Source organism: Bactrocera neohumeralis, chromosome 3 (genome assembly GCF_024586455.1).
Source record: "Bactrocera neohumeralis isolate Rockhampton chromosome 3, APGP_CSIRO_Bneo_wtdbg2-racon-allhic-juicebox.fasta_v2, whole genome shotgun sequence".
NCBI lineage: Eukaryota > Metazoa > Arthropoda > Insecta > Diptera > Tephritidae > Bactrocera > Bactrocera neohumeralis.
The window spans coordinates 75,612,589-75,640,128 of NC_065920.1; the positions used below are offsets into that span (position 1 = coordinate 75,612,589).

Below are 27,540 nucleotides of genomic sequence, written 5' to 3' on the forward strand. Positions count from 1 at the left end.
AATCTAACTGGATATTATGTACATAGTATATATAAAGGTTTAACATTCTCCAGGTTATTTTAGGATCATTACGTTTTTTAAGATTGATCTTCGTAGCGATTTTTTGTATGCCTGACTACTTTTAATTTTTGAAAAATAAAATTATTATTTTTTTTGATAATGTTTTATAAAGGTTAAAAGTAAGACTGAATGTTTGAATTAACTATAAAGTATATGACGATTCTTGTTGTTGGTGTAACGGCAGAAAACAGCTCTAATATAATTTGGAGAAATCTAAATGGCTGGGCCGGAAAAACTCCGGGTCCATTCGTGTTGTGTAGACCCGACTCTTGTGGGAACAATCAAGATCCTTGTCTGCTTTTAATTATTTATATGTTTACAGTATTGATGACGGGATAAGTATGTAAATGTAACTAATTGCAACCATTTTTTTTATTGGAAACAAATTTAAGTTTGAACTCGTAGAAATACTAGTCAAATTTATTTGGAAGCTTTGCATTGCCAGAAACCTTGGACCTACATTTACTTATTATTCGCCGATAACTTGTAGGCCGTTGGGTCATCATTCAACTTCGTGAGGCTCTAATACTTCTAAATCGTTTTAAGGGGTGTCATTCGGTGCTCATATAAAATCATGTTGTCGTGGTCTATTACGTGGGTTATTACGTTTTGGGCCATCATCTCTATTGTATTGAAGTATTTCGGTATCTGACGTAAGCCATTGTAGTCACAGGAAGACAGCTACTAACTGGAATAAGAAAAACGTATAAATTTATATTTCAAGGGAATAACTTATCTACTTGACTAGCCACCATGGCTATGATCAAGCACAACAACCATTTCTGCCTCATTATTCACAATTTCCTTTCAGATTGTGTATTTTGTAACCGTGTAACGGCCTTGTATGTCAGACTGGGTTTCATACCCCAAACAGGGTCTTGTATATTAAGCCGGAGGATATAAAGTTTGCGTATAAATGATTAGTGTAACGAGCTTAGTCGATTTATCCATATCCGTCAGTGGGTAAATAAGCAGACACGACCAGTTTTCCTTACGAAGCTGCTTCTTTATTTAAATTGTCATTATCGTACCACTATAACATATAGTTTCTGAACTGAACAACGATTTTATTGAAACATGGAATAAAATTAAAGTTCATTCATACAAGCTCCCATCCGTAGTCTAGTATATTTGAAATTTAAAAAAATCATGGTTTATTATAGTATATTTCAAAATTTCATTGTACAATCTTAATTCTGAAAGTGGGACCTACTTCTGGATCTGATGTGTTGTTACACTTATAATTGAGGGCCTTTTGGCATCAATTACACAAAATTTTTGAAAAACTGTAATAGTTTGTATAGTGTGTCGGTTGTTATTTCTTCTGTTTGTGATTCTGGTTCTGGTTTTGGGTTTGGCTTTCGTTTTGGTGTTGGCTCTGGTTCTGGAGTTGACTCTGGTTGTGGTTGTGGTTCTGGTGTTGCTTCTGTTTGTAGTTCCGGTTCTGGTATTGCTTCTGTTTGTGATTGTGGTTCTGGTGTTGGTTCTGGTTGCAGGGTTGGTTCTGGTTCTGCTACTATTGAGAAGATTGGTTTAAATGTAGTCGTATATATTGGGTTAAATCGCAGAACTGGTTGGTTAACATATTCCAAATTTAACATGATTTTCCCATCGGACTTGGTTATAGTTGGTTGTTGACATACCACAATCTGTAAAAGGCAAAAAATTATTTAAATTACTTCATACATTTTTTTTTCATATTACATCCTAACCTGTACGACAAGCAGGCCTACAAGCCACATTATTGCATGTCTCTGCGCCATCAGTTAGTCGCCTAAAGCTTTCATTGGCATGACATAAAGCAGCACTGACGTTTTAGACATTTAATTTAGCATTTTATATCGTTTTCTAAATTCCAGTTCAATATTAGCATTTCATGCTAAGGTTTGTAATTTGAATTAACATGCCCTAACGGAAAATCTAATAATGTTTAGTTTTCACAAATATTGGGGGGCGTTCTTTTCCAGGTGTTTTGATAGAGGCTTTCGTTTACAAGCACTATTACAATCATTTTGTACCCAGCAATTGGAATAATTAATTAAGAAATTTTTGTTTCCTGAAGAATATACATATATGTAGGTCTAAGCATTAAATTTCATTCGGATATCTCAGAAACTAACGAACAAATTTTTATAATCCCTAAATGCTAATCTAAAGGTTTCAAGACCGGAGCATACTCTTGTACAAGGTGCTTTTCAAAGTAAACAGGACTTTTTTATCCTGCGCCGCCTAGTAGCGCCATCTATATATCGACTGGTGCGTTAGAATCTACTATGTTTATTGATTGCCCAGTGAGAAGTAAGTTATTGTCAGTATGTTTGTGTTATCGGTGCGAAAATGAGCTTCGAACGTAGAGCCAAGATTCAATTTTGTTTCAAAATTGCTAAAACTTTTACCGAAACGCTTCAATTGATAAAACAAGTTTATGGCGATGATTTCCTATCCCGTAGCAGAGTGCGCGAATGGTTTCAACGTTTTCAAAGTGGTCATGAGGGCATAAATGACGATCAACATGTGTGCCAATCAAAATCCGTGATCACCGAAAATTCCATCGAAACTGTGCGTGAGTTCATCAAAAATCAGCCGCAATCATTATTGAAATTCTTGGAAGTGGAATGGAACATCTTTAAAACATCGATTTATTGCATTTTGACCGAACATTTGGGCTTACGAAAGGTGTGTGCACAATCCGCACAAATTGACTGACGACCAAAAACTGCTCAAAATCCGTCTCATCGATCGACGCTTGTGACCGATTATTTGACCAAAAATCACATTTTAATTAACCCCCGTATTCACCTGATATGGCACCCTGCGAATTCTTCCTTTTCGGAAAAACTCATTTGCCTATGAAAGAAAAGCGTTATGCAAACGTAAAGGCCATTCAAAAGGCTTGCACCTGCATACTGGCGGCCATACCGGCCAACGAGCTAAAACACTCGTTCGACATGCTTTTGGACCACGCAAAAAGCGGTATTGAAGCAGAAGCAGACTATTTGGAATAAAATAAATTAATTTTGCCGAAAAAACTATTTGTTCTGTTTTTTTTTGGAACACGCATTGTAGAACCTCCAGAGGTGATCTTATAACTGGAATATATGGATGGAACACTTCACCAGTCTGCTGAATGGCAGTGAAAGCAATCACTTGTCTAATGACAACAAAGCGGTTTAAGTGCGTTTGCTCAATCCACAAAAAGGGAGACCCCACAAACTGCGTCAACTACCATGGGATAAACTTCTTTAACTTCGCATATAAGGTTCTATAGAGCATATTGTGTGAAAGGACCTTATCAGTGAGGCTTTAGGTCTGGAAAATCAACAATTGATGAGATATTCACCATCTGTCAAATCATGGGAAATACCAGTGAAAAGAGGATCTACATACCACATCTTCGTGGATTTTAAGCTGCTTTTGACAGTACGAAAAGGAGCGCCTTTGACCATTGCGCGTTGGCCATCGTGAATATCGCATTCTCCTACCTAGCCAACTGTTGTGCATACACAAGTGGCGTTATCCGTGCTATTGAGTGGTGAGGTTATGTACATATCGAACCACTCTCCTTTGTATATTAATTTTCGCAATAACTACAATAACTCTTTTTAGCACAAATAATACGAATTTTTCATTTTATGAAAATATTCGGTAATACAATAAAACGCTAAGTCCATGCTGTTAAATCGGAAATATGAAATAATTTTTTATTTATTGACAATTAAAGACAATTTCATTTTATTTATGTGCAATAATTGGGTCTGTTGGATGATTGTCGATTTCTGTCACTTGTACTTTGCCTGCCCTGTCGCGTCTTGCATCCATATTGGTTGTTCCACATAATCTCTTTGTAGTAGTTTATTTCTGCGATCACCAAATACAACTGATGCCAACTAAAAAAAAAGAAAGCGAAAACACCGAAAATTCGTAAACAAACTTGATTTTGATCAATGATTTTGTATGGCAGCTATATGCAATAGCAATCTCTCATACAACCGACTCCGATCGTTCAGTTTTGGGGCTTCTTTTTGGAAGAAGAGGATATTGATATCTCAATATATATATATATATACTAGCTAACCCCTCAGCCGTTGTCCTGCGTGAAATTATGTGTTTAGAAATGAAAAAGTTGAATTTATCATTTCACTTTTTTTTAATGTATCGCAGCTTTATAAACAACTTTTTTTTGTTTCTGTTCCGGTATATAGAAAAGATGGTTTTCCAATTCGTGAGCAAGCCACGTATATCTGGCCGAGTGAAAAACATAGCATTTCCAAATTTATACCATACACTATGCGACTATCCTTGTGTCTCAAATGCAATTCTCACTGGAAACTGAATACGTTTTTGAACTGAAATGGCAATTCGTTAGAACTCAGAGGAATTCGTAAAATCAAGCATTCTGCCCCTTTGTATTCGATAGCTGCGTCACAATCAGTCAGGTTCCATTACACAGTTTCGGCGCTTGAAGATTGTGGAACATAATAACGACAGATCCAACTTTGAGACGCAAATGATGCGGTGGCATACCAAGCCTATTCAAAGAATTTAGAAACTCCACGATCGATCAATTTGTATGAGCGCAAGTCTCCCGGAATTTGACTTTGAATCTTCCAGTTTAAGTCAACAACATCAGTATTTTTGGCAGCTAACATTGCGCGTGCACTTAAGGAATTGTAGTTACGATAATTTGTCCAATGTCCGAATATTCGTGATGAGTTCATCTTTGGTGAATTGGTAAAGGGAAGATGGAATTGATATCAAACCACCGGAAGTATCAACCGGAATTTACCCATTTCCAATTCTTAGCGAATACGATGTAAAATGTCTTCGGCAATGTCATTTTTGTTCGTATCGTTGCTCGTAATTGACGCGGATTTGAAAGCTGATCATCGCGAAAAGTGTGCGAGCTTCAGGGGAAAACGAAGTAGCTATCGCATCGCCCATCGTTTGATTCCACTGATTATCATGTTCTAGCAATTGTAATTGCTTGCATGCTTTTCAGAAAGTTGCACACACCATACCATTCACAGTACGGAATGACTCAAATAAAGTTGAACCGCGTACATTAATCAATAGCAACCGAAGATAGAAGCAATCGTGGGGTTTTTCGGGTGGATTGTGAAAATTCGTCTTAATGTGTTGAGAACATACCTGGATGTCCATCTACTGATTTGCCTTGCTTTCTACGTAACTATTACTTCGACGATGCATTCCACGTATAATATCAAGGCAATGTTCTCGCAAACGGATCACTGACGAAAGTTGAGAAAAAACTCGTCAATGTTAATTTTGTTGCTGGTGGTTTTCCACTATATTCTCTGGGTTGAAATACACTCTTTGGCCATTCTTCAAATTAACTGCGAGACGCACAACAGTCAGAAAACGCGCATGAATTGCAAAAGTAAATATCCTAAAAAACGCTTAATTGCAGTACACGTATCGACCCATTTGATATTTGCTGATCTCATTTCGTTCAAGGTCAATAACCGCCAAGTTGCTTCTTTCGGGGACGGACTTGCAAACGCATTTGATCGATTTCACCAAACTGCAATACTTAACATTGATATGAGTTTTGAATGTGAATTAGACAATAGTGGTGAATATAATACTGTAGATGTGTTGTCAACTTCGATATTCACTCTTCTAAATTGAATGCTGAATGTTCTGCCATTGCCGTCTGGTGAGCGACGCCTATACAGTGGATATCAATCATTTCAAGTTTGAGTTTCCGAAAGAAAAGCACCTGGATAGTGTTTCGTACATTTATTGTCAGACATACAAACCGAAGTGGAATTGTGATGTCCGTAAGGTACATGAACTATATTGGTTTCGTATAATTCTGCTTCTATCTCTGGATCAGAAATTTCCGCAGAAATGATTTTCAAATCCAAATCCCATCCAAAGAAGAATATGTGCGTGCGGCAAACCTCTCTTTTGCCACTCAACAGAGTACATCCAGCATCTAACAGCACCACATATACATATGTACGTTGCTTTAAGATAAAGTTTACAAAACATCGCAACTGTTGTTTCAAAAGTTGTCCTCTGACATCGTGGCGATCGCTTGCTGATTGACCGCGATCCATAGTTCCGCACGTATGTCATCGCATCCTGGGAATAGGCGGTCATGTGCCATGGGCTGTCTATATACATACTTATGTTTATGCCAAAATGAACGCGACCTCTTCGTGGCATCGTAACAAATTTCAATCTGTAATTGAGCACTTTGTGTGAAACACACATAACGTTTTCACTGAATAAATTTTAATAATTTTTTTTTTTTGAATAGCCGGAATAAAGAAAGCAAACGGCAAATTTGACAATTGAAAAACCAAAGGAAAAAAGTAGAAAAAAAAATTTTTGAATGAAAAAAAGTTATTTTTTTGGAATTGTCCAATTTTCCGACTTTTCCTCACGAAAAGCATACGGTTTTTTTATTTCTAAACTTTCCTCGATCCACAGCGAACAACTTCTGAAAATTTCATCAAGATTGGTTCAGCCGTTCTCGAGCATTAGCGTTCCTAACAGCATTCATTCGTTTGTATGGGAAAAAGAAAAGGGCTCATTTTAGGGGTTTTCCGGCAATTATTCGAATTTTTTTCGCCATGAAAACCATCCTTGACCCTCAACGAACATTTTAAAAAAATAATTGGCAAAATTGGTCCAGGCGTTTTTGAGTTATGCGCTTACCAACACATTTTACGATTCATTTTTATATCTAATATAAGATATATTACCAGCCTTTCTGTACAGTTAATCCGCTTAATGGAGCATTCATTTAATAGAGCTTTCACCGTATTTTTTATTTATGAATTTTTTTTACTAACTTGTCTTCTAAGTTGGTTCGGTTCAGTAGTTTAGGAGTCCAACGCGGACAAAGAACGTGAAATGTAGTTTTTATATATGTATATACATACATATGTACATTAAAGATAGGATCTCCGATGTGATCTTTTTGCTGTTACAAATATCGTGCTTTATATGTTGGCTTACCTGCAGCGCTAGAATGACGAAAACCATTAATCTTATCGCCTTGAGTTCCATAATGAAGAGGTTTTATTTTCACACTTATATTTAATAGCAAAGTCCAGTAGATGTTTTATAGTGGTTTGGCTTTCACTACTCTTTTGATACTCACGCTACAACTTCTAATTTAATTTCATGCTAATGAAATACTATAAATTACGTTTATTAAGTTTTATTATTTGTGTTTTTATTACGGTTATGAAGATTGCCAAGGTGAAGGAAAAAATATCGAAAATAATTTCATTTCGATCTCGGCACTGAAAGTTCAACAGCGCAACATACTACTTCACAAAGCATACCATCTACACCTTCACCCTATCTGCCGAAAACACACCACTCTTCACCGACCACCAATAGATATTGTCGCCATGATCACGATGTCTTTTCGCAGTCAACCGCCTTCGAGGATACGTAACCTCGAGTATATGCAATACGTGCCTTTTCACATTTTCGTGTGTTCCTGCCGCAGTTTTCTTAACAGCCAACGGGGCTACGTACTCTTATATGTAATTTAAATATAAGAAGGAAACCAAAAAAAAATCGTGTCAACTTTTTTTCTAGGTGTCGCAATTTTGCAAGAGTGGTGAATGGCTTGCTATAAGGTTGATCAGCATTGTAAGTAGTTCAAGTTTTGCATATTCCCTTTTTTAATCCATTATAAACTTCCAGTGACGCTCGTCGCGAAGTACATTGAAACACTTCATCTTTATTAGAAGACATCGCATGCCTTTCCTTAACAAACACAAGTATTTGAGTAGCACAGCCAGTAAAGATCCTGAAGTCATCGAGCACTTGTCTTACACGGAGCGTTCCAAAGTAAGCAGGACTTTAAAAAAAACAACAGAACAAATGGGTTTTTCGGCAAAATCAATTTATTTTATTCAAAATAGCCGCCTTCTGCTTCAGTACAGCTTTTGCACGGTCCAAAAGCATGCCACATTTCGACACCAGTAACAATATTGTAAAGGAATTTTTTGTCGTTTTTGACCTCTTTAATGGTTCGAATGTTGGATTTTGAGCAATTTTTGGTCGTCAGTCAATTTGTGCGGAACAAACCGTGCACACACCTTTCGTAAGCCCAAATTTTCGGTCAAAATGCGATAAATTGATGTTTTGAAGATGTTCAATTCCATTTCCAAGAATTTCAATAATGATTTCGGCTGATTTTTGATGAACTCACGCACAGTTTCGATGGAATTTCCGGTGATTACGGATTTTGATTGGCCCACAAGTTGATCGTCATATATGTCCTCACGACCACTTTGAAAATGTTGAAACCACTCGTGCACTCTTCTACTCTCTCGTGTTCTTCAGTTGAAACGTTGCGATAAAAGTTTTACCAATGATGCTTAAAACGCGATAACTGCACTTCAATCAAAAAGTCCTGTTTTCTCTGGAACACACCTTGGAGAATATCAATGTGTATTAAATTTCATTCGGATATCTCAGAAACTAACGAACAAATTTTTATAATCCCTAAAAGCTAAAGTAAAGGTTTCGAAACCAGAGCATACTCTTGTAGAACCTCCAGAGCTGATCTAGTGACTGATGCCCAGAACATATTAAAATTATGTAGGGAACACTTCTCCAGCCTGCTGAATGGCAGTGAAAGCAAAACGCCAGGAGATGGCGAACCCGATTCACCAAGCGATGACTATGAAGCAGACCATGAAGAAGTTCGAATAGCAATTACCCGTCTGAAGAACAACAAAGCGGCGAAGGCCGATGGATTGCCGGCCGAGCTATACAAACACGGTGCCGAAGAATTAATAAAGAGCATGTATCAGTGTTTTTGTAGATTATGGTCGAACGAAATCATGCCCAATGATTGGAATTTAAGTGTGCTGTTCTGCCCAATCCAAAAGCAGCGAGACACAATCTGCGCCAACTATCGTGGGATAAACCTCTCTGACTTCGCATATAAGGTGCTACTGAGCGTATTGTGTGAAAGTTTAAAGCCCATCGTCAATAAAGTGATTGGACGATTCAGTGCGGTTTTAGGCCTGGAAAATCCAGATATATACCATTTGCCAAATCTTCTCAGAGCCTCATAAACTGCTCTCCTACCTAGCCAACTGTTGTGTATGTATAAATGGCGTTAATCGTTCCAACGAGTGGTGAGGCTAAGTACATATAGGACCACTCTCTCTTATATATTAATTCCCACAATAACTACGTGAGTAATTGATGTTTTTAGCACAAATGATATAAAGTTCTTATTTGATGAAAATACTCAGTATTGCAATTTATCGGTTTATAAATCCATACTGTGAAATCGGAAATATGAAATTATTTTTATTTATTAACAACCACAGATAACTTGTTTCCATCTTGGATTACGTGACCCATAATCACTTTGTAGTACTTGATTTACGTGATCACCAAATGCAATTGATGCCAGCTTAAAAAAATAAATTTAAAATCATTAATTTCGATTGCACCGATAACCCTTCACTAATAAAAGAAAGATTCTTAAAACAACTTGATTTTGATCAATAAGTTTGTATATAGCAGCTATTTGCAATAGCAATCTCTCATACAACCGATTCCGACCATTTAGTTTTGGCGCATCCTACAAACGAGCAACTATTTTAGGAAGAATCGGTATCAAAAACTGAGAGCCTAGCTCAAATATATGCAGTCTGATGGACGAAAGAGTGGACATACAGACAGATGGATATGACAAATCCGACTCAGCTCGTCATACCGATTATTTATACATATATGCATGTATATATATTACCACTATTTCTGTCCAGTTATTGGAGATGTCCCCTTAATAGAGCGTTTATTTAATAGAGCTTTCACTGTATTTTTTATTTACCAATTTTTTCAGTAGTTTATCAGTCCAACGCGGACAAAGAACGTGAAACGTAATTTTTATATACATAAATATAAAGATCTCCGACATGACCTTTTTGCTATTACAAATATCATGCCACACTTAGGCTTTATATTTTTGCTTACCTGCAGCGCTAGAATGAGGAAAAGCATTAATCTTATCGCCATGAGTTCCATAATGAAGAGGTTTTATTTCCACACTTCTATTTAATAGCAAGGTGAAGGTAATTTATAGTGGTTTGGCTTTCGCTACTATTTTGGATTTTTACGGTAAAAATTCTAATTTAATTTTATGGTCATGAAAAACTATAAATACGTGGAAATTTTAATTATTTATTGGTATTTATTACGGCTGACATGTCTGAAGATTGCCAAGGTAAGGGGAAAAATATCGAAAATAATTTCATTTCGATCTCAGCTCTAAAAGTTCAACAGCGCAACATACTACTCCACAAGGCATACCATCTACAACTTCATCATATCTGACGAAAACACACCACTCTAGACAGACCAACAAAAGATATAGTTGCCACCTCTTTTCGCAATCAACCTCCTTCGAGGATACGCAACCCCTTTAACCTATGTCGGGTGTACCTGCCAGAGGTATTTTACCAGACAACTGGGCCACGCACGCTTACAATATTTTAATACCATATGTGAAATTTAAATATAAGAAAAAAAACCCAAAAATAATCGTGTTAACATTTTTTCTCGGTTTTGTGATGAATGGCTTGCTTTAAGGTTGAACAGCATTGTATATAAGTAGTTCAAGTTTTCCATATCTCTCTTTTTTGATTCATTCATGTTCACAGTGACACTTGACCTGTCCCGAAGTGGTTGGAACATTTCAAGCTTTTTAGAAGATATCACATGCCTTTCTTTAACAAACACAAGTATTTCAGTGGCACAAAGCAGTCAGTGAAGGTCGTGAAGTCGTTGAACACTTGTCTTATATGAGATATAACCATGAGCAAACAGTAGTAAGAGTTTGTTTATGATTTTAAAATTGTAAATTTTTTCTTTAAAATTTATGTCGGCCATCTCAAAGTTCATTTCCTTGGCTTGTTAAAGTCAATTTCCGGAATATCCTTCATGGCGCGAAGCAATTCACGGTTAATGTCTTCAATTGACTCAGTCTGCTACATACCCAGAAGTCACACGGAGCCAAATCGGGCTAATACGGTGGTTTTGGCACGATATTAGTTAAAACTTTTGCGAAAACCTCACGAGGAATCAATTCAGTATGCGACGGCGCATTATTGTGGTGTAAAAACCAAGAGTTGGCGCATTTTAACAATTACAATTTCGCGCAAACGACACACAACACTAAAATAGTATTCCTAGTTGACAGTTTGGCCGGTCGGAAGGAATTCGGAGTGCATCACACCTCGATAATCGATGAAAACTGTCAACGTAGCTTTGATTTTTTACCTGTACTGACGTGGTTTTTTCGGTATCGGTTCAACTATGACACGGTATTCATCGTTGCATCGCCTGTTTCAGGTCTTAAGCATGGATCCTAGACTCATCGCCAGTCATAATATGTTCCATGACATCCTGATAGTCGGAAAACAGTGTTTCGCAGAAGTTAAAGCGATTCTCTTTTTCAAAAAAATGGAATGATTTTGGAACCAATCGTTGTTTCACTTTGCTTAGTCCCAAATGATCTTTCAAAATGGTTTTCACTGATCCTCCTGATATAACAAAATGATGCCAGTAACATCTCTGATTGTTAATCGCAACAAGCAAAAACATTCCAACATTCTGAACGTTTCGCAACAAGAAATTTTATTCGGGAGCACAAAATTTAATGGAACTTCTTTTTTGAATAATTTCACTCATCGTAAAAGTTTCCGAGTCCACCTCGTGTACTTCAGAAAGACAATCGTATACTAAACACTAATTATTACTTTGATCGGATATTTGGCGCAAATGTCACTGCTAGTCATATCAATCTAGAAAAAAAAATATTTCGATGAATAAGTTCGCGCGAAATTTAAAACAAAAATTCTATTTATTTTTTGCTTGGTTAAAGTAATGGTGCTTGAAATTCATTGTGTTTGCTTCAAAGAGATGCTGTAGGGTATGTCTTTACAAATAATGTGTATTCTAAACATTTAATATCGGGTGATTTTTTTGAGGTTAGGATTTTCATGCATTAGTATTTGACAGATCACGTGGGATTTCAGACATGGTGTCAAAGAGAAAGATGCTCAGTATGCTTTGACATTTCATCATGAATAGACTTACTAACGAGCAACGCTTGCAAATCATTGAATTTTATTACCAAAATCAGTGTTCGGTTCGAAATGTGTTTCGCGCTTTACGTCCGATTTATTTTTGTTCAGCGATGAGGCTCATTTCTGGTTGAATGGCTACGTAAATAAGCAAAATTGCCGCATTTGGGGTGAAGAGCAACCAGAAGCCGTTCAAGAACTGCCCATGCACACTGTTTGGTGTGGTTTGTACGCTGGTGGAATCATTGGACCGTATTTTTTCAAAGATGCTGTTGGACGCAACGTTACGGTGAATGGCGATCGCTATCGTTCGATGCTAACAAACTTTTTGTTGCCAAAAATGGAAGAACTGAACTTGGTTGACATGTGGTTTCAACAAGATGGCGCTACATGCCACACAGCTCGCGATTCTATGGCCATTTTGAGGGAAAACTAGAACATTCATCTCAAGAAATGGACCCGTAAGTTGGCCACCAAGATCATGCGATTTAACGCCTTTAGACTATTTTTTGTGGGGCTACGTCTACAGAAATAAGCCAGCAACTATTCCAGCTTTGGAAGACAACATTTCCGAAGAAATTCGGGCTATTCCGGCCGAAATGCTCGAAAAAGTTGCCCAAAATTGGACTTTCCGAATGGACCACCTAAGACGCAGCCGCGGTCAACATTTAAATGAAATTATCTTCAAAAAGTAAATGTCATGAACCAATCTAACGTTTCAAATAAAGAACCGATGAGATTTTGCAAATTTTATGCGTTTTTTTAAAAAAAAAAAAGTTATCAAGCTTTAAAAAATCATATAACCTCCTAATATTTGGCATCAGTATACCGTGAAATGAGACAATTTTATTACAAACTGAGATATTTACATATGAAGCATATGATAGTGGCTGAAGTAAGCAGATGCACCGCAGCAACATTCATTAATCAACTACTATTCATTCGTGGCGCTCACGTTTCCTTGTAAATGGGCAATTAAAAATTAATTAGATGTAAGTCATTTTCATAAACAAATTAATTTGTTGCAAAGTTAAAGTTCAAAGATTTTATTAAAGTGATATATATAAAAAATTGTATGAGAAATTTTATAGAGGTTAGTCAGCATATAATATTATTATCTAAGTATAGCATAAGAGACATCTTGGTATATAAGTTCGTATCATGTTAGCTTGTAAATTGTATATTACTCGAAATATATCCAAACCGAAGAAAACAAATCCCATCGGTCATTGTTAAACCGTTTGTTCAGATCGATTAAGCCGGCCTCCTTCAGTCGCTCCCACGGCGTTAGTGTAGCCACAAACTGATTGAATTCTATGACAAATTTATCGGTAATTGCAACCTTTTGAGCGAACAGCTCGTTATCCACATCTATCCAACCAACTTTTCTGAGTGCGGCAACCACTTCTAGTGGCTCATTTACAGGCTCACGAAGCTCATCCCACAGATCATTGATAATATAGGAAGCTTCTTTTAAGTCATCGGATTCTAAGTCAAAAGCCTCCAATTTTGTTAGAGTAGCTTTTAGATCAGTTTGTATCTCTTTAACATCGTCACTCTTCTCGGTTAACGCTTCAAGTTCAAGGATAAGTTTTTTGAAGACGTCACGTGTTTTACTCACGTAATTTTTGTCATACTCATTCCTCAGATTATTGGCAAATTGCTTTAATGCTTCACGCCTTTCACTTAAGCTCAAACGTATTTTCGGTGTTGTTGCGCTTGGGGTGCCGTCCTGCGTTTCCTCTGGATAAGAAACCGAAGTGTTCTCTAAATTAGGACGGTAATCATTTTGAACTTGCGACTCTGCCAGCTATTAGGTTTTAAACATTACATTATTTTTTTTGTGGTATAATTTTGTAGGACTTTGCGTACCTGAAAAGCTGCACAGACAGCAAATACTACAAGGATGCCCCAGAAATTCACCATTCTTGCTCTACTTATAATCTCTGCTGCCCTTAGGTGCTTCTTGATTTTGGAGTGTGTTCTCAACAACTGAATAGACAGACAATCAATTCGCAACTTTATATAGCATCATATGTAGGTACATTCATCCTTATTCATCGTAAATATTTAATTTTTCTAAGATCTTATATCATTTCCATTTAATTAGCGGTGACAATGCTTTGATAAAAACCAGTTTTGCTACGATTTAGCTGTTCTCGATACTCGCACGTTCTGTTATTATCTGTATCCGTACCAATATGTAGATCGATTTTAAATTCGTTTCCTATGAAATCTTGGTTGTAATGGCTGTGGCTAGTTAAAAACTATGTGGATTTATTGCTTATGAGGGTGTGAGGATGTCCATTTGATGAATTGTTGCTGGTGTTTCAAACAATACATATGTGGGCCAATTAACAATTATTTAACATACTAACATTTGGCTCGAAATTCCGTTCAGGTTGAGATTTCTTCAAACAGAAGTAGTATGAAACAAAATCTTCTTCGTAGCCTTATTCAACCATTTGACCGAGGCGACGACGAAGATAGGGGACCGTCTTCTCTATAGTTCGTCTTATTGTAACCCTGTTACAAATAAAATAAACCAAACAAATTTTCCAGATAGCCAACGTAGAAACCCAGAAAATTGTGGTCATCCCCTTTTTAGTTGATAGGACAGTTTTCGCCATCTTCAAGGCTGGTTCGTGTTTAAAGTTCACTGTTTCGAAAGAAAGATCGTGGACTTTAGTCACGTTACCCTCCGTGGTAGACGCTTGTCTTCGCAGTAGAAAAATCAACGTTTATAGCTTAAGCGCTCTATAATTTTACTGTGCGACCATTGTCAAAACAATGATCGAATCACCAACATCAACGAGAATGTACTGAAACTATTATTAAGCAATTATTATAAGACAAATTTACTTCATATTTTTCACAACTCTTTAATGTATAACCTTTGTAAATTTGCAAATCGTCTGTTTGTCAGTCAAAACCTGCAGGTATCCGTATTGGTCCCACATCACATCAACGGATTAACACATAACAATGTCCGAAAAATGCTAAAAAAAATCGTATATGTATTTGCTTACTACGCATTTTAATTTTATGGTGACCAATAACAAATTCTTAAAGCTCGACATTAGGATGACCTTAATATTAATCGAAAGATTAATTCGATTACAGCTAAATTTTTTAAGAAAACTTGTGATAAAAATTAGTCCTAAAATCGTATTGCTTTATTTACAACTTTGCAAAAAATTCGTTTTTTTTTTTTAAGTTCTTCGATTGCTTATGACCTATAATCATCTACCAACTGCTGCAATTTGATTATAGATGAATCCTTCGTATGTCATGCTGAGCACCATGAGCACACCTTTTTGGACCGTCCCTGCTGAATTTACAGAAAAAAATCAGAAAGTAATATGATCATCTTTTGCTAAATAATTTTAATGAAATAATTCATATATTATGGGTAAAAGTGGTGAGAGCAGGGCTAAGTTCATTTTATACTCTTGCAACTAGCACGATACAAAGCCTCAGCCGTATCGACGTAATCGGCATAAGATTTGTTAGAAAACTGAAAATAATTATATGTATACTACATACTGCTTTGCACAGAGAAATAGCACACTTATTGATGCAAATATTTGAGGCCAAATTTTCCTTCTTTCTAATAAAGGTCAAAGCTTTTAAGATTTTATTGTTTTTAAAGTGATGCACCGACTAAACTTTGTGTTTCAATAAAAAAATTAAAATAAAATATTAATTTCAATTGCAGTGTAAATGGAATTAAATTAAAAAAATAAAAAATATAATTTTTTCACCGCACGTCAGTCTCTTACATTTCGAGCTCATTTTGTAAAGCTCACTACCTTTCAATTGATTTATCTATAGCTGAATATGTTTTGTTTTTAATTTTTAATATTTTTGATTAATAACAAGTCATTAACTTATTTCTAAATAAAATATTTCTATACCGCAAAAAGTACCGCTTTAAAGTGTAGTCAAGTATGCACAATATTTGAAAATTTTTAGTGGGTTTGCGTGGCCACGAGGTAATGGCATGGTGTGGAGTGCGTTGTCGGGCCATGAAGTTGGGCCGTTGGTTAAAATTGATGATGAAATGGATCAGTATGCCCATTTAAACAATCTAAGACACCATTATCATATGCATCAATGCCTATAAATTGAATATTCATACATGATAATGATCCGATGCATGAAACTACGGCAGTAAAGGAATGGTTATCTACCGAAAGTATTGATTTATTAGAATGGTCAGCGCAAAGTCCCAATCTTGACCCAATTGAAAAGCTTTGGAGTGATGTAAAAGTTAAAATCGGGCAAAAAAATTCAAATATTCGGATGATCTTTGGGCTGGAATTAAAGAACCGTGGAAACAGAAACTGGTGGAGAGCTTACCTCGCAGATGTCAAGCTGTCTTTGAAAAATAGGGACTATACAACAAAGTATTAACTTTGTATTGAGTAAAATATTAGTTTTTTTTTTGCATTCATTCTTATAAAAGTTTGCTTTTTAACGATTTCCAAAAGTTTGCTATTTCCGTGTGCAGCCGAAATCGGTTAATGTTGAACAAAAAAAAGCAAGGAAAATAAGTAAATTTGATTTAGTGTTTATTCTTTTTATACAATATTTTATCTAAGCCAAATTTTTCAAATTTTTAAAATTTCGTAGATGTGCTATTTCTATGTGCATAGCTGTATGTACATACATATAATGGGAGATGGCATAGTATGGACCCGCTTTTATATACTTTTGCCAATACCGCATTCAAAACGTTAGCGCTACCATGCTTCAAACCAAATAACTGTATCCAGGATTCAATTTCTGACTAAGAAGGTTTTGACGCTTATGTCATAAAAGTTCTTTATTTAAGAGATAAAAATGATGTACAAAGCATAGTAGAAAAATATAAGCAATCTAATGAAATTTATGTATTTAAAACTTGATTCTAAGACTTCAATAAAATTTCTACAAGTCAACAAATAATATAGTAATTTTATACAAAATAAGAGAGATTCGTTTATACATGTTCCGATTACGTTAGTTATAGATCCCTGTTAAATATTCCCAAAACTCAGGGAACAAATCCCAACGGTCAACAGTTGTGTCGTCGTTAAACCGTTTGTTCAGATCGACTAAGTCGGCCTCCGTCAGTCGCTCCCACGGCGTTAGTGTAGCCACAAATTGATTGAATATTATGACAAATTTATCGGTAATTGCAACCACTTCATCGCCCAGCTCGAAGCGCATATCCATCCAACCAACTTTTCTGAGCGCGGCGACCATCTCTGGTGGCTCATTTACAGGTTCATCAAGCTCATCATTCAATTTAGTGACAATTTCGGAGGCTCCTTCTAAGTCATCGGATTCTATATCAAAACCCTCCAATTCTTGTAGAGTAGCTTTCAGTTCAGTTAGTTTCTCCTTAACATCGTCACTTTTCTCGGTTAACGATTCGAGTTCAAGTATAAGTTTCTTCATGACGTCCCGTGTTTTACTAACGTAATCTTTCGAATATTCCAACAATAAATTGTAGGTTATTACATGTAATGCTTCACGCCTTTCACTTAAGCTCAAACGTATTTTCCGTGTAGTTGCGCTAGGGGTTGTGCCCTCCACATTTGATTCGGTTGATTCGTTTACTGTTGAATGTTCTACGTGAGGTACTGTATTCGCTTCCGTCTCTTGCGTTGCACGCGTAGAAGTAACCGAAGTGTCCTCATACATATTTGCTTGTATAAATGAGCTTGATTCATCTTTTGAGGAGTCGCTTATACTATTTGATATGTCCGATAATTCATCGGAGTCGCTGAGACTGGTTGGACGGTAAGCGTGCTGAATTCGCGACTCAGTCAGCTGTAAAGCGCAGCAAAAACATTGCATTACTTTGTGGCATAATTTTGTAGGACCTAACGTACCTGGATTGCAGCGCAGGCGGAAAATACTACAAAGATGCCCCAGAATTCCACCATTGTGGCTATACATATAATCTCTGCTGAACTCAGTTGCTTCTTACGTTGCGAGTGTGCTTTCAAACACTGAATGGTCAGTCAAACAATGCGCTATTTTATAAAGCATCATAAGTACATTCGTCATTATAAATCGTAAATATTTTATTTTTGTAACATTTCAATACCATTTCCATTTAATTTGCGGTGGCAATGCGCGCTTTGATAAAAACAGGTTTTGCTGCGATTTAGCTTTTCTCGATACTGGTACGTTCTGTTATTATCTGTATCCGTACCTGTATATACTATACATCGATTTTACTGCTTATGAGAGTGGGAGGATATCCATATGATAAAATGTTTTAAAGATTCAAGCAATACATTTGGTCCAATTGACAATTATTTAACAGACGAACATTCGACTCAAATTTTGGCTCTTCTTCGTAGCCTAATTCACCCATTTGACCGTGGCGTCGGCGAAGGTAGGGGACCGTCTTCGCTATAATTCGGCTTATTGTAACCCTGTGACAAGTCAAATAAGCTAAACAAATTCTCCAGGAAGCCAACGTAGAAACCTAAAAAATGTGGCCATTCCCTTTCTAGTTGATAGGACAGTCTTCGTTATCTGCAAGGCTGGTTCGTCTTTAAAGTTCACTGTTTTGACTGTAACTGTTATGAAACAAGGCTTAAACTCCATCTGATTGCACCAAAAAAATGTCAGAACTCTTTGTGGAGTGATCTCACGGTTGCTCTTCTTATCCTAAGTGAGGAAACGCGGTAATCTAGTTATAACACGGCCATGGAGGACATTTTCAACTGGCAGTCTGTCAATTGAAGATCGTGAACAGTATGTAACACATTTTTTTTTTTCATTTCTTTGCAGAGTACATATTTACCTGCTTAAATCGAAAAAAAACGGTCCGAAAGGTATGCTTTAAGATATTGTAATATTCATTCGGTAAAAGTATCTTAATTTTGTTTAGGATCCCACCATCGCAAAATTTATCAAAGGCTTTAGAAACGTCGAGCAAGACGGACGAGCAAACTTTTTTTCAAAGGTTTTTTCAATGACTCGGGTTATTCTAAGCACTTGGTCAATAGTGGAGTGTTTTTTCGAAAGCTAAGCTGATGCACCTGTATCTCTTCAATTATGTTGTTAAGACGTACAGCAAGCCGTTTTCCAAAAGCTTTGAAAGTATTGGCAGGATATGGGCCGGTTTATTGAACAGTAGTCTAAACACGCGGCTTCGTTTGCTCTTTGTTGTCAAGGATATCAGTGATCGTGATAATAATATAATGAAATAGTTAAATTGGCAATCTACATTTTTATTGACATCGTGAATTACTTAAGAAATAGTACACACATAAATATGTATGATGTAACAAGATTTTCACAGTTTCTGCACCAGCATCGTGTATCGTTACATATAGAGCAGAAGACGGCGCGTCTCACGACCTATATCTAATAATATGGTAATGTTTTCTCCAACATTCATCAAATGTAATTGCAAAATCGACGGCTAAAACCCAGACACTACACGTAAGATAACATAGACTTGATCGTTCCTTTTAAATATTCCATTGTGCGGTGCAATACTTCAGGAATATTTGTCAGCTATTATGCACTCATCTAAAATTATGATTCAATTTTTTCTTACTCAGTTACAACTTCCATTATAATTCATATACATACATATACAAGTATGTGTATGTAAACAAAAACCACTGTACTCTGCCAGTAGCTGTGTGAATTTATTTTGTATTTTTGAAGAAAAATGTTCAAATGACTCTTATATGAATATTGAACACATGCTTATGTTTTGAAATATAATTTTTTTTATTTATGAATTGTGATTTTTAAAATAAAACGATAGAAAGTAGCCTATGCCCGTCCAGAGGCTCCAAGCTACCTCATCACCAATTTTCAGACATAACATTGCGAAACCGAGGGTGATTTTGCAAAAACGGCCGCCATTAGGACCTTCTCAAGACTAAACGAATTTTATATATATCATTTTATATACATATAAGATAATCAATCACCTCTGCAGTTTTCTAGTAAACAGATACGTGCTGTAGATTAATAGCAGCGTTTATTATACCAGTAATTTAACGTGCAACCTTTTGGGGAAGCTGTTTTAGTATTTCGCTTGTGATAAGAGTAACAAAATTTATTCAGTTTTTATAATAATAAAATATAAATTATTTTGTACGGCACTTGCTCAGTTTTAATACAATGAAATTTTTACCGTTTTAATGTTTATTATAACCTCCTTTGTTCGCAATCACCGCTTTAATCTTCTGGGGATCGCTATTTACTAAATCTTCACGTTCTTGTTAGAGTTCCATACTTCTACACATTTAGCAAATAATTCCGCCTTTTTTTCCGGTGGACTACCATAATCGTGTACCCCTTTTTTTACCAAACAGAGATCCTAGATAGGGTTAACATCGGGACTTTGAGGGGGCATTCCAAAGGCTCAATTCGTTGAGATACTCTATAGTCTTCGTAGCTCTGTGCTTGGGATCGTTGTCTAGCATCAAAACGATTCCAACGAAGAAAAATACACTTGTGTTGTCTGTTGTCTGAATGTATTTACATATATACATACATATTCACATCTATATTTCGCTCGATTAAAGCTAGGTCCCCAGCACCGCTTTTACAAAAGCCACCCCAAGATCTTTGTTGACTTCTTCCAAATGTAATGTTTTCCGTTTGACCCGTAAAGGTTAGTCTTGCTTTCGTCTGTCCAAAATACATTCGCCCATTGTTCTGGAGTCCAGTTTTGGTGCCAATTTTAGACGTAGTTCCTGATGACGTTTAGTAAGCAAAGGTTTTTATTAATTTGCGCCTGACTTTAAACCCTTTTTTCAACTCGCGATGTACAGTCATGCAAGAAACTTGTTTTCCGTAAGTCCTCTTCAGTTCTTTTTGAATCTCAGTACCTGAGTTTACTACTCCTTAGGTCACCAGACTGTGGATAGTTCGTCTATCGTGGTTATTTAAAACAGAGAAGTTCAAGTGTTTGGATTTCCATATAATATATGTACTCGGTACTCGACTAGATGCCCCTTGAGATGCTTCGAATTTGAATCGTATGCAGTAACAATGGTTTCAGCATTGCCAGACTTTGCTACTAGAGTGGTAGCATAGAGAACATAATCATTTGAGAAAGAAATATAGAAAATAAATAAAGAAAATCACTGGTCAGGCAAGACCGGTCCGTTAATTCAATCTTTGATCGTGTTTTTCTCAAATAATTTTTTACATTTCTTCTAAATAGGATGACCTCGTGATTGATCGAAGCATTTTTTTCAGTTACAATTAATACAATTTAAATTAAGTTCTAGGCAAGGAACGGCTAAGTTCGTGTGCAATCGAACATTTTGCAAGTTACTGGAATCAAAACCATAGAAGTACCTTAAGGTGTAAACATCAACATTATGCAGATGCACAACGCTAACACATCACATTTACCATTTTTCAACACACATTCCACATCATACACCATACCACCACCCAGACCAAACCTCAACAAAAAGGGACAAGGAGTTGCGGCCCAATCTCTTTTTGATACCGATCGCACAGAAACGACGACGCGTTGTTCGACCAATTCGCCAGTCAATTTAACCTTTTTAAATCATTTGTTTCAAAATTTTATAAAGGCAGTATTTCTGCGATCGAGTGAATAAGAAAAAAATTTTAATAAAACTTGATTTTAGGAATTATTATACAGTTTTTTATTTATAAAATTTCTATATTTCTACAGTGTTAAAAATAAAATAATTCTATTCTATATAAAATAAGAGAGATCTGATTATACAAGTTGAGATTACGTTAGTTATAGCTCTCTGTTACATATGTCCAAAACTCAGTGAACAAATCCCATTTGTCATCAGTTGGGACCTCATTGAAACGTCTGTTCAGATCGACTAAGCCGGCCTCCGTCAGTCGCTCCCACGGCGATAGCGTAGCCACAAATTTATTGAATGCTTTGCCAAATTTATCGGTAATTGCAAGTGTTTCATCGTGCAACTCATAGCGCATATCCAACCAACCAACTTTTCTGAGCGCGGCGACCACTTGTGGCGGCTCATCCTCAGGATAATCAAGTTCGTCAATTAGTTCATAGACAATATCGGAGGCTTCTTCTAAGTTATCGGATTCTATGTCAAAAGCCTCCAGTTCTTTTAGAGTACCTTTTAATTCCATTAGTCGCTCTTTAACATCGTCACTCTTCGAACTTGACGCTTCGAGTTCAAGGATAAGTTTCTTCAAGATGTCACGTGTTTTACCCACGTAATTTTTCCGATATGAAGCTATGAGATTTCCGGTAAGTTCAGTTAATGCTTCACGCCTTTCAATTAAGCTCAAACGTATCTTCCGTGTAGTTGCGCTAGGGGTTGTGCTCTCTACATTTGATTCGGTTGATTCGTTTACTGTTGAATGTTCCACGTGAGGTACTGTATTCGCTTGCGTCTTCTGCGTTGCACGTGTCGAAGTAACCGAAGTGTCCTCATACGTATGTGCTTGTATAAATGAGCTTGAATCATCTTTAGACGAGTCGCTTATACTATTTGATATGTCCGATAATTCATCGGAGTCGCTGAGACTGGTTGGACGGTAAGCGTGCTGAATTCGCGACTCAGTCAGCTGTAAAGCGCAGCAAAAACATTGCATTACTTTGTGTCATAATTTTGTAGGACCTAACGTACCTGGATTGCAGCACAAGCAGAAAATACCACGAAGATGCCCCAGAATTCCACCATTGTTGCTATACATATAATCTCTGCTGAACTCAGTTGCCTCTTACGTTGCGAGTGTGCTTTCAAACACTGAATGGTCAGTCAAACAATGCGCAATTTTATATAGCATCATAAGTACATTCGTCATTATTAATCGTAAATATTTTATTTTTGTAACATTTCAATACCATTTCCATTTAATTTGCGGTGGCAATGCGCGCTTTGATAAAAACAGGTTTTGCTGCGATTTAGCTTTTCTCGATACTCGCACGCTCTGACATTATCAGTATCAGGAATTAACTTTATGCATATGAAGGCATACTTGTGTATGCATCGATTTAAAACTTGTTTTCTATTAATAATGTTTGTTGTGGATATTTTTCTTTGGTAGTTAGAACACAGACCCATTTAGCATTAATGAGGGAGATCCCCATACTTTTATAATGAGTAGCTGATACTATGCTGCTAATAATACAAGTACAAAGAGCACATAAATTGCTCAATTCACGATAATTTAACATAACTTCAACTAAAACGCCTGCCCTGCTGCGAAATTTTTAGGTTTGGAAACAAATAGAAGTTACGAGGCAAAGTCTGCAGAATACGGTGGCTAAGCAGAAGTTTGTAATGTACAATGACCAATTTGACCGTGGCGAGGTGATATATGAGTCCACACTCTTATAAATATGATTTTCAAAGATTTTAATTGCACGATTATGTGATTAATATCTACGAAGCAAGATTAGTTTGTTTATGAGTTGCAAGTATTAAGGGCTGACATGGGTTTCCTCGAGAAAAAAACAGTCCTTTTTTTAAATTTTTTTCTCATATAAAAAATGAAATATTTTATTAGAATTTTTGATTGTTACAAATAGAACTTTAAAAAAGATGAACCCGCGTTGGCAAGATAACTTCTAACATGATCATCTAAAGTGAAAAAAAGGTACGTGTTTTAGTTAATACCTTAACTTAGAACTTGGACGAAGGGAAAAAAACTGAGACCTTCTATTAACTGCTGAAATTTGAAAATTTCGCGACATTTTTTTTTCAAAGAGTTCTAATTGAAAAAAAAAAAAAATCTTTCGTCTAAGTTCTTAAGAATTATATCTCAAAGACCTGTGTAAAATTTCATGAAGATCGTTTGAGTAGTTCTCGAGAAATCTTGCCAACCGACTTCAAAAACAAAGTTAGGATAAAGGCGTGTAAAGACGGCTCACTTAGCCTATCAGCCTCGAACGCACAAGTTTTGTAGGTTGTATCTCCAAAACTATTACTCAGATCAACTGGAAAATTTAGGACAATATTCTAGAGGGGTTGTAGAATTTAATAAGACAATAAAAACAATTTTTATTTTTTTAACCCCGTTAATCCACGTAACCGCTAAACGACGTTAGTAGAATATCTCCCAAGGATCTTTTTTAAATTATATATATTTAATTTAAAAAAACAAAAAAAGTAGTATGTATAGTAAGAGTGCTCGTTGACAGGACTTAATTTCGAGAAGAGCCCGCAAATTTTAAGTGATATTTGTTATGATGGCTCTTATATGGATAAGGTGAACGTTCTATTTACATATTTATCAGACGAGCCCCTCGGAAACTCTCCCTGAATACGTGCCTGTACAAGATGTCTATGTTTAATATTAATATATTTTTTTGCACCTTTATAAGGACAAAAAAGGTGAAAAACCTAGTAAAAATAGCAACCAACAGCCATTAGCAAATTTTAATTAGTTGAAAATCTGTCTCCTTTCTTGCTTGCTTCAAAATAGTTCAATAAATATTTTGTTATTATTTCGAACTAGAAAACTAATATAATAAAGCTGATTGTTTAAAATCAAAGAATTCACGGGCTCACTTAGTTTCTAAACCTCATTTAGAACTTTAATCAACATGCAGTTAATCGCAAGTTTCATTTACCGGTGCACTGACAGCAACAGTCTTATCTAAAATAGTTAAATCTACAAGTTTTTCGCGAGATAAGAACATGAATGGCATTTTTGCTAGTGTAAAATCAAGCTGGAAAGCTCTTGAGTAGTATTGAAGAAAAGGGAGAGCTAACGTGCGAAAACTATTTGTTTTTTTTTTTGTAGTTTTTTCTCATCTTCCATCCGAATCAACTTAAAAGTGAAAATTGATTTTTTTGACACCAAGCCCCCTTTCCGTAGACCAGGTCACATATTTTGAAAGCTTTATTTTTATTTGTTGTGCTGGATGTGTTCAAAACCCTGCATGACCTAAAGCTATTGACTGAGCGATTAACTATATACCAGCGCATTAAGAATATGCGGCAAATGAAATAATGAATGGAAGGGGTTGAGTGGTAACGCTAAGCAAATTCTAGCTCCTAGCTATCAAATTTTCAATGCTTACCACTACAAAAACGCGCCAAAGTTTCAAAATTTCTTAACATTACTTATTTCCTGAATGCATCAAATACATAATATTTCACTAAATTTAATATAAATCCCCCAAAAATGTCAAAAGACTAATAATATTTAATTATCTCTAATATATATTTATTTTGAATTTTCTAACAGTTGCTTAAAAATGGCTTAATATTACGCATAGTATTTGGTTTTAAGTACGACAGTGTTCAGTCTTGTCCCGCACTGCTTGAGTTCTCCTCTTGTGGTCCACAGTTGCAAAGTATGTGATACAGGTCTTTTTGCACCGAATTGGCATTGGCAAAATTTGTGAATGAGCGCAGATTCGGATCATTTTTCACGTTGGCTGTGGACACAGCGCTGACCGAATTGCTTATCACCACGCCCTCGGGACGCGCCGCCGTCAACTGTAAGAGATTTAAGAAATTATAAGAATTTGTTTATGTGAAATAATTTATTTCGTTCCAAAAAATACCTTCAGTGACAGGCAGAGGCAGAGCAGAAACACGCAAGTCAAGGATTTATTCATGGTGATTTGCTTTTGTTTTTGGATTTTCAGAGCTGGTGTTGCGTGTGAGCTATCGTGGTGAACTGATGCAAATATTCCAGAGATGTAGCTTTTTATACACATGCAAGTTGCTCTTAATGAACCTTTTTTTCAACAGAACTAAGCAATTATAATAACGTTAAATATGTGTGTGGCCAAAGTTTAGCTTTGTCATTTCAAACTCAAAATTCACGGAAACTAGCTTCAGCTGATAGTGAGCAATAAAGATGTGCATCACACACAGGTGTCTGTGAGGGCAATAGTTGATGCGATTATGATTGGGAATTCGTTATAAATGGCGCGATAAGCGAGAATTACATTTTATGTAAGGTGAAAATGAGTGCGCAAGCAACGGTACAGTAGTTGGGGAGATTTAATAGCAGAAAATACCCCACTGTTGCAGCTTTAAAAGCTGTAAGCTGGCATGCAAAATTTCAAAAGATTTTAATTGCGGCTTGTAATTGCATTCGAAGTATTCTTGGCAGTTAATGGGTGGGTTTATTTGCCGCTTGTCTGTGAGATGCACGTGCTGCAGACACAGGTGTGCGGCCAGAAGCCGCAAGTATGACTCAGATATTATGTTTACTATTATAAAAAGCTACAGCTAATATTTACATTAAACATTTGCTAATCAACACTGCTGGATATCGCACCCACTAGTCGACACACGCACAAAAATGACGAAATTTATTAATCTGTCCTTTGTACTGTTAAGCATCTGCCTCTGCCTGCTGTTGCAGGTATGTATAGACGATTTCTTTATCATGACAATATATAAGTATTTATTTGTTTACAGTTAGCCGAGTCGCGTCCTCTAGAAATCACTATTAAAACACATGCGAGCGTCTCCGCGACCGCGTCGGTGTATTACAGTGATGGCGTGCGTACTTTTAGCAACGTTGCCACATCGAGCGTTGTGCAGAATAACATTTTTCACATTCTACTGTCGAGATGATGAAATGTGCCCGGAAATCTTACATAATTATGGCATTTACTGACTTAATTACTGCAACAGAGACTTGTGAACCAATAGTTTTACATAATTCAAAATGTATTATATTTATAAATAAATGTTTCCTTTATAAACAAGTTTTATAAAAATTGTGTTAAGGTAAAAAAAAAACTTTTTTAACGTATTTATTTCTAAAATATGGATTGAGCAATTTTCCAAACCTTTTATACATTATTGGGCATACTTTTGACAATCTAAGGTAATTTTTTCATGCAAAAATATTGAAACATAAGCCGGTAACCGGTGGAAAACAGCCTTAAAGTAAAAATAAAATTTAAAATGATGATTTTTCATATGTCAAAAATGTGTACAAAGTTTGAAAAAATCGATCAACTAGTTTCGAAATGAGAAAAATGCGTCTAAAATTTAGAAACTAAAAAAGTGACAAAAAAATTACCTTATATTGTCAAAAGTATACTCAATAATATACAAAAGGTCTGAATAAAATTACTCAATCCATATTTAACAATTAAGTTAAAAAAAGTAATTTTTTTATGACATGAAAACCTTAACCTCCCTTTAAAATGGACACAGTTTTTTACGATTACGTCGCTAACGCAAGCCAAGCTGCTAAAATGTAAATATGATTATGGGTCTGTCATAAATACCGATACAGTAATGGAAGTCATCAAGTTCCATTCGGTTACCCAGGGGTTAAAATTTTGCACAAAAAATCATTTGGAATCGTTTAATTATGCATTGTCTGAAGAAAACGATCGCGCAGAAACGGCCAGCTATGACCAATAGGAGAGTTATCGTGCTCCATCACGACA

At 36.1% G+C, this 27,540-nt stretch overlaps 4 protein-coding genes and 1 long non-coding RNA gene across 5 annotated transcripts; 1 reads left to right on the top strand and 4 right to left on the bottom strand.

Moving 5' to 3' along the window:
* Window positions 1-1,162: 1,162 nt before the first annotated feature.
* Window positions 1,163-1,862, bottom strand: LOC126752010 (E3 ubiquitin-protein ligase RNF12-B-like). The gene is made up of 2 exons (XM_050462531.1): window positions 1,773-1,862; window positions 1,163-1,709 (listed from the first exon to the last, which is right to left on the bottom strand). Exons 1-2 carry the CDS (start codon window positions 1,821-1,823, stop codon window positions 1,326-1,328), a joined length of 435 nt encoding a protein of 144 aa, XP_050318488.1. The 5' UTR covers window positions 1,824-1,862; the 3' UTR covers window positions 1,163-1,325.
* An 11,317-nt stretch (window positions 1,863-13,179) lies between these two features.
* LOC126752003 (uncharacterized) lies at window positions 13,180-14,165 on the bottom strand. The gene is made up of 2 exons (XM_050462520.1): window positions 14,034-14,165; window positions 13,180-13,971 (listed from the first exon to the last, which is right to left on the bottom strand). The coding sequence occupies exons 1-2, from the start codon at window positions 14,085-14,087 to the stop codon at window positions 13,345-13,347; spliced, it is 681 nt and encodes a 226-aa protein (XP_050318477.1). The 5' UTR covers window positions 14,088-14,165; the 3' UTR covers window positions 13,180-13,344.
* A 2,874-nt stretch (window positions 14,166-17,039) lies between these two features.
* On the bottom strand, window positions 17,040-18,179 carry LOC126751986 (uncharacterized). Its single transcript, XM_050462504.1, has 2 exons — window positions 18,044-18,179; window positions 17,040-17,981 (listed from the first exon to the last, which is right to left on the bottom strand). Exons 1-2 carry the CDS (start codon window positions 18,095-18,097, stop codon window positions 17,166-17,168), a joined length of 870 nt encoding a protein of 289 aa, XP_050318461.1. The 5' UTR covers window positions 18,098-18,179; the 3' UTR covers window positions 17,040-17,165.
* Window positions 18,180-21,789: 3,610 nt separating this feature from the next.
* LOC126751985 (uncharacterized) lies at window positions 21,790-22,933 on the bottom strand. Its single transcript, XM_050462503.1, has 2 exons — window positions 22,793-22,933; window positions 21,790-22,730 (listed from the first exon to the last, which is right to left on the bottom strand). The coding sequence occupies exons 1-2, from the start codon at window positions 22,844-22,846 to the stop codon at window positions 21,915-21,917; spliced, it is 870 nt and encodes a 289-aa protein (XP_050318460.1). The 5' UTR covers window positions 22,847-22,933; the 3' UTR covers window positions 21,790-21,914.
* Window positions 22,934-25,956: 3,023 nt separating this feature from the next.
* Window positions 25,957-26,844, top strand: LOC126752016 (uncharacterized). The gene is made up of 2 exons (XR_007665953.1): window positions 25,957-26,495; window positions 26,552-26,844. It is a non-coding gene; the product is annotated as an uncharacterized LOC126752016 (long non-coding RNA).
* Window positions 26,845-27,540: the final 696 nt, after the last annotated feature.

Coding starts and splice junctions, on each gene's coding strand:
- LOC126751986 (XM_050462504.1), bottom strand. CDS start 18,097: ATGGTGGAATTCTGGGGCATCTTTGTAGTATTTTCCGCCTGCGCTGCA. Junction 17,982..18,043: donor CCGCCTGCGCTGCAATCCAG/GTACGTTAGGTC, acceptor TGCGCTTTACAG/CTGACTGAGTCGCGAATTCA.
- LOC126751985 (XM_050462503.1), bottom strand. CDS start 22,846: ATGGTGGAATTCTGGGGCATCTTCGTGGTATTTTCTGCTTGTGCTGCA. Junction 22,731..22,792: donor CTGCTTGTGCTGCAATCCAG/GTACGTTAGGTC, acceptor TGCGCTTTACAG/CTGACTGAGTCGCGAATTCA.
- LOC126752010 (XM_050462531.1), bottom strand. CDS start 1,823: ATGGCGCAGAGACATGCAATAATGTGGCTTGTAGGCCTGCTTGTCGTA. Junction 1,710..1,772: donor TAGGCCTGCTTGTCGTACAG/GTTAGGATGTAA, acceptor TGCCTTTTACAG/ATTGTGGTATGTCAACAACC.
- LOC126752003 (XM_050462520.1), bottom strand. CDS start 14,087: ATGGTGAATTTCTGGGGCATCCTTGTAGTATTTGCTGTCTGTGCAGCT. Junction 13,972..14,033: donor CTGTCTGTGCAGCTTTTCAG/GTACGCAAAGTC, acceptor AAAACCTAATAG/CTGGCAGAGTCGCAAGTTCA.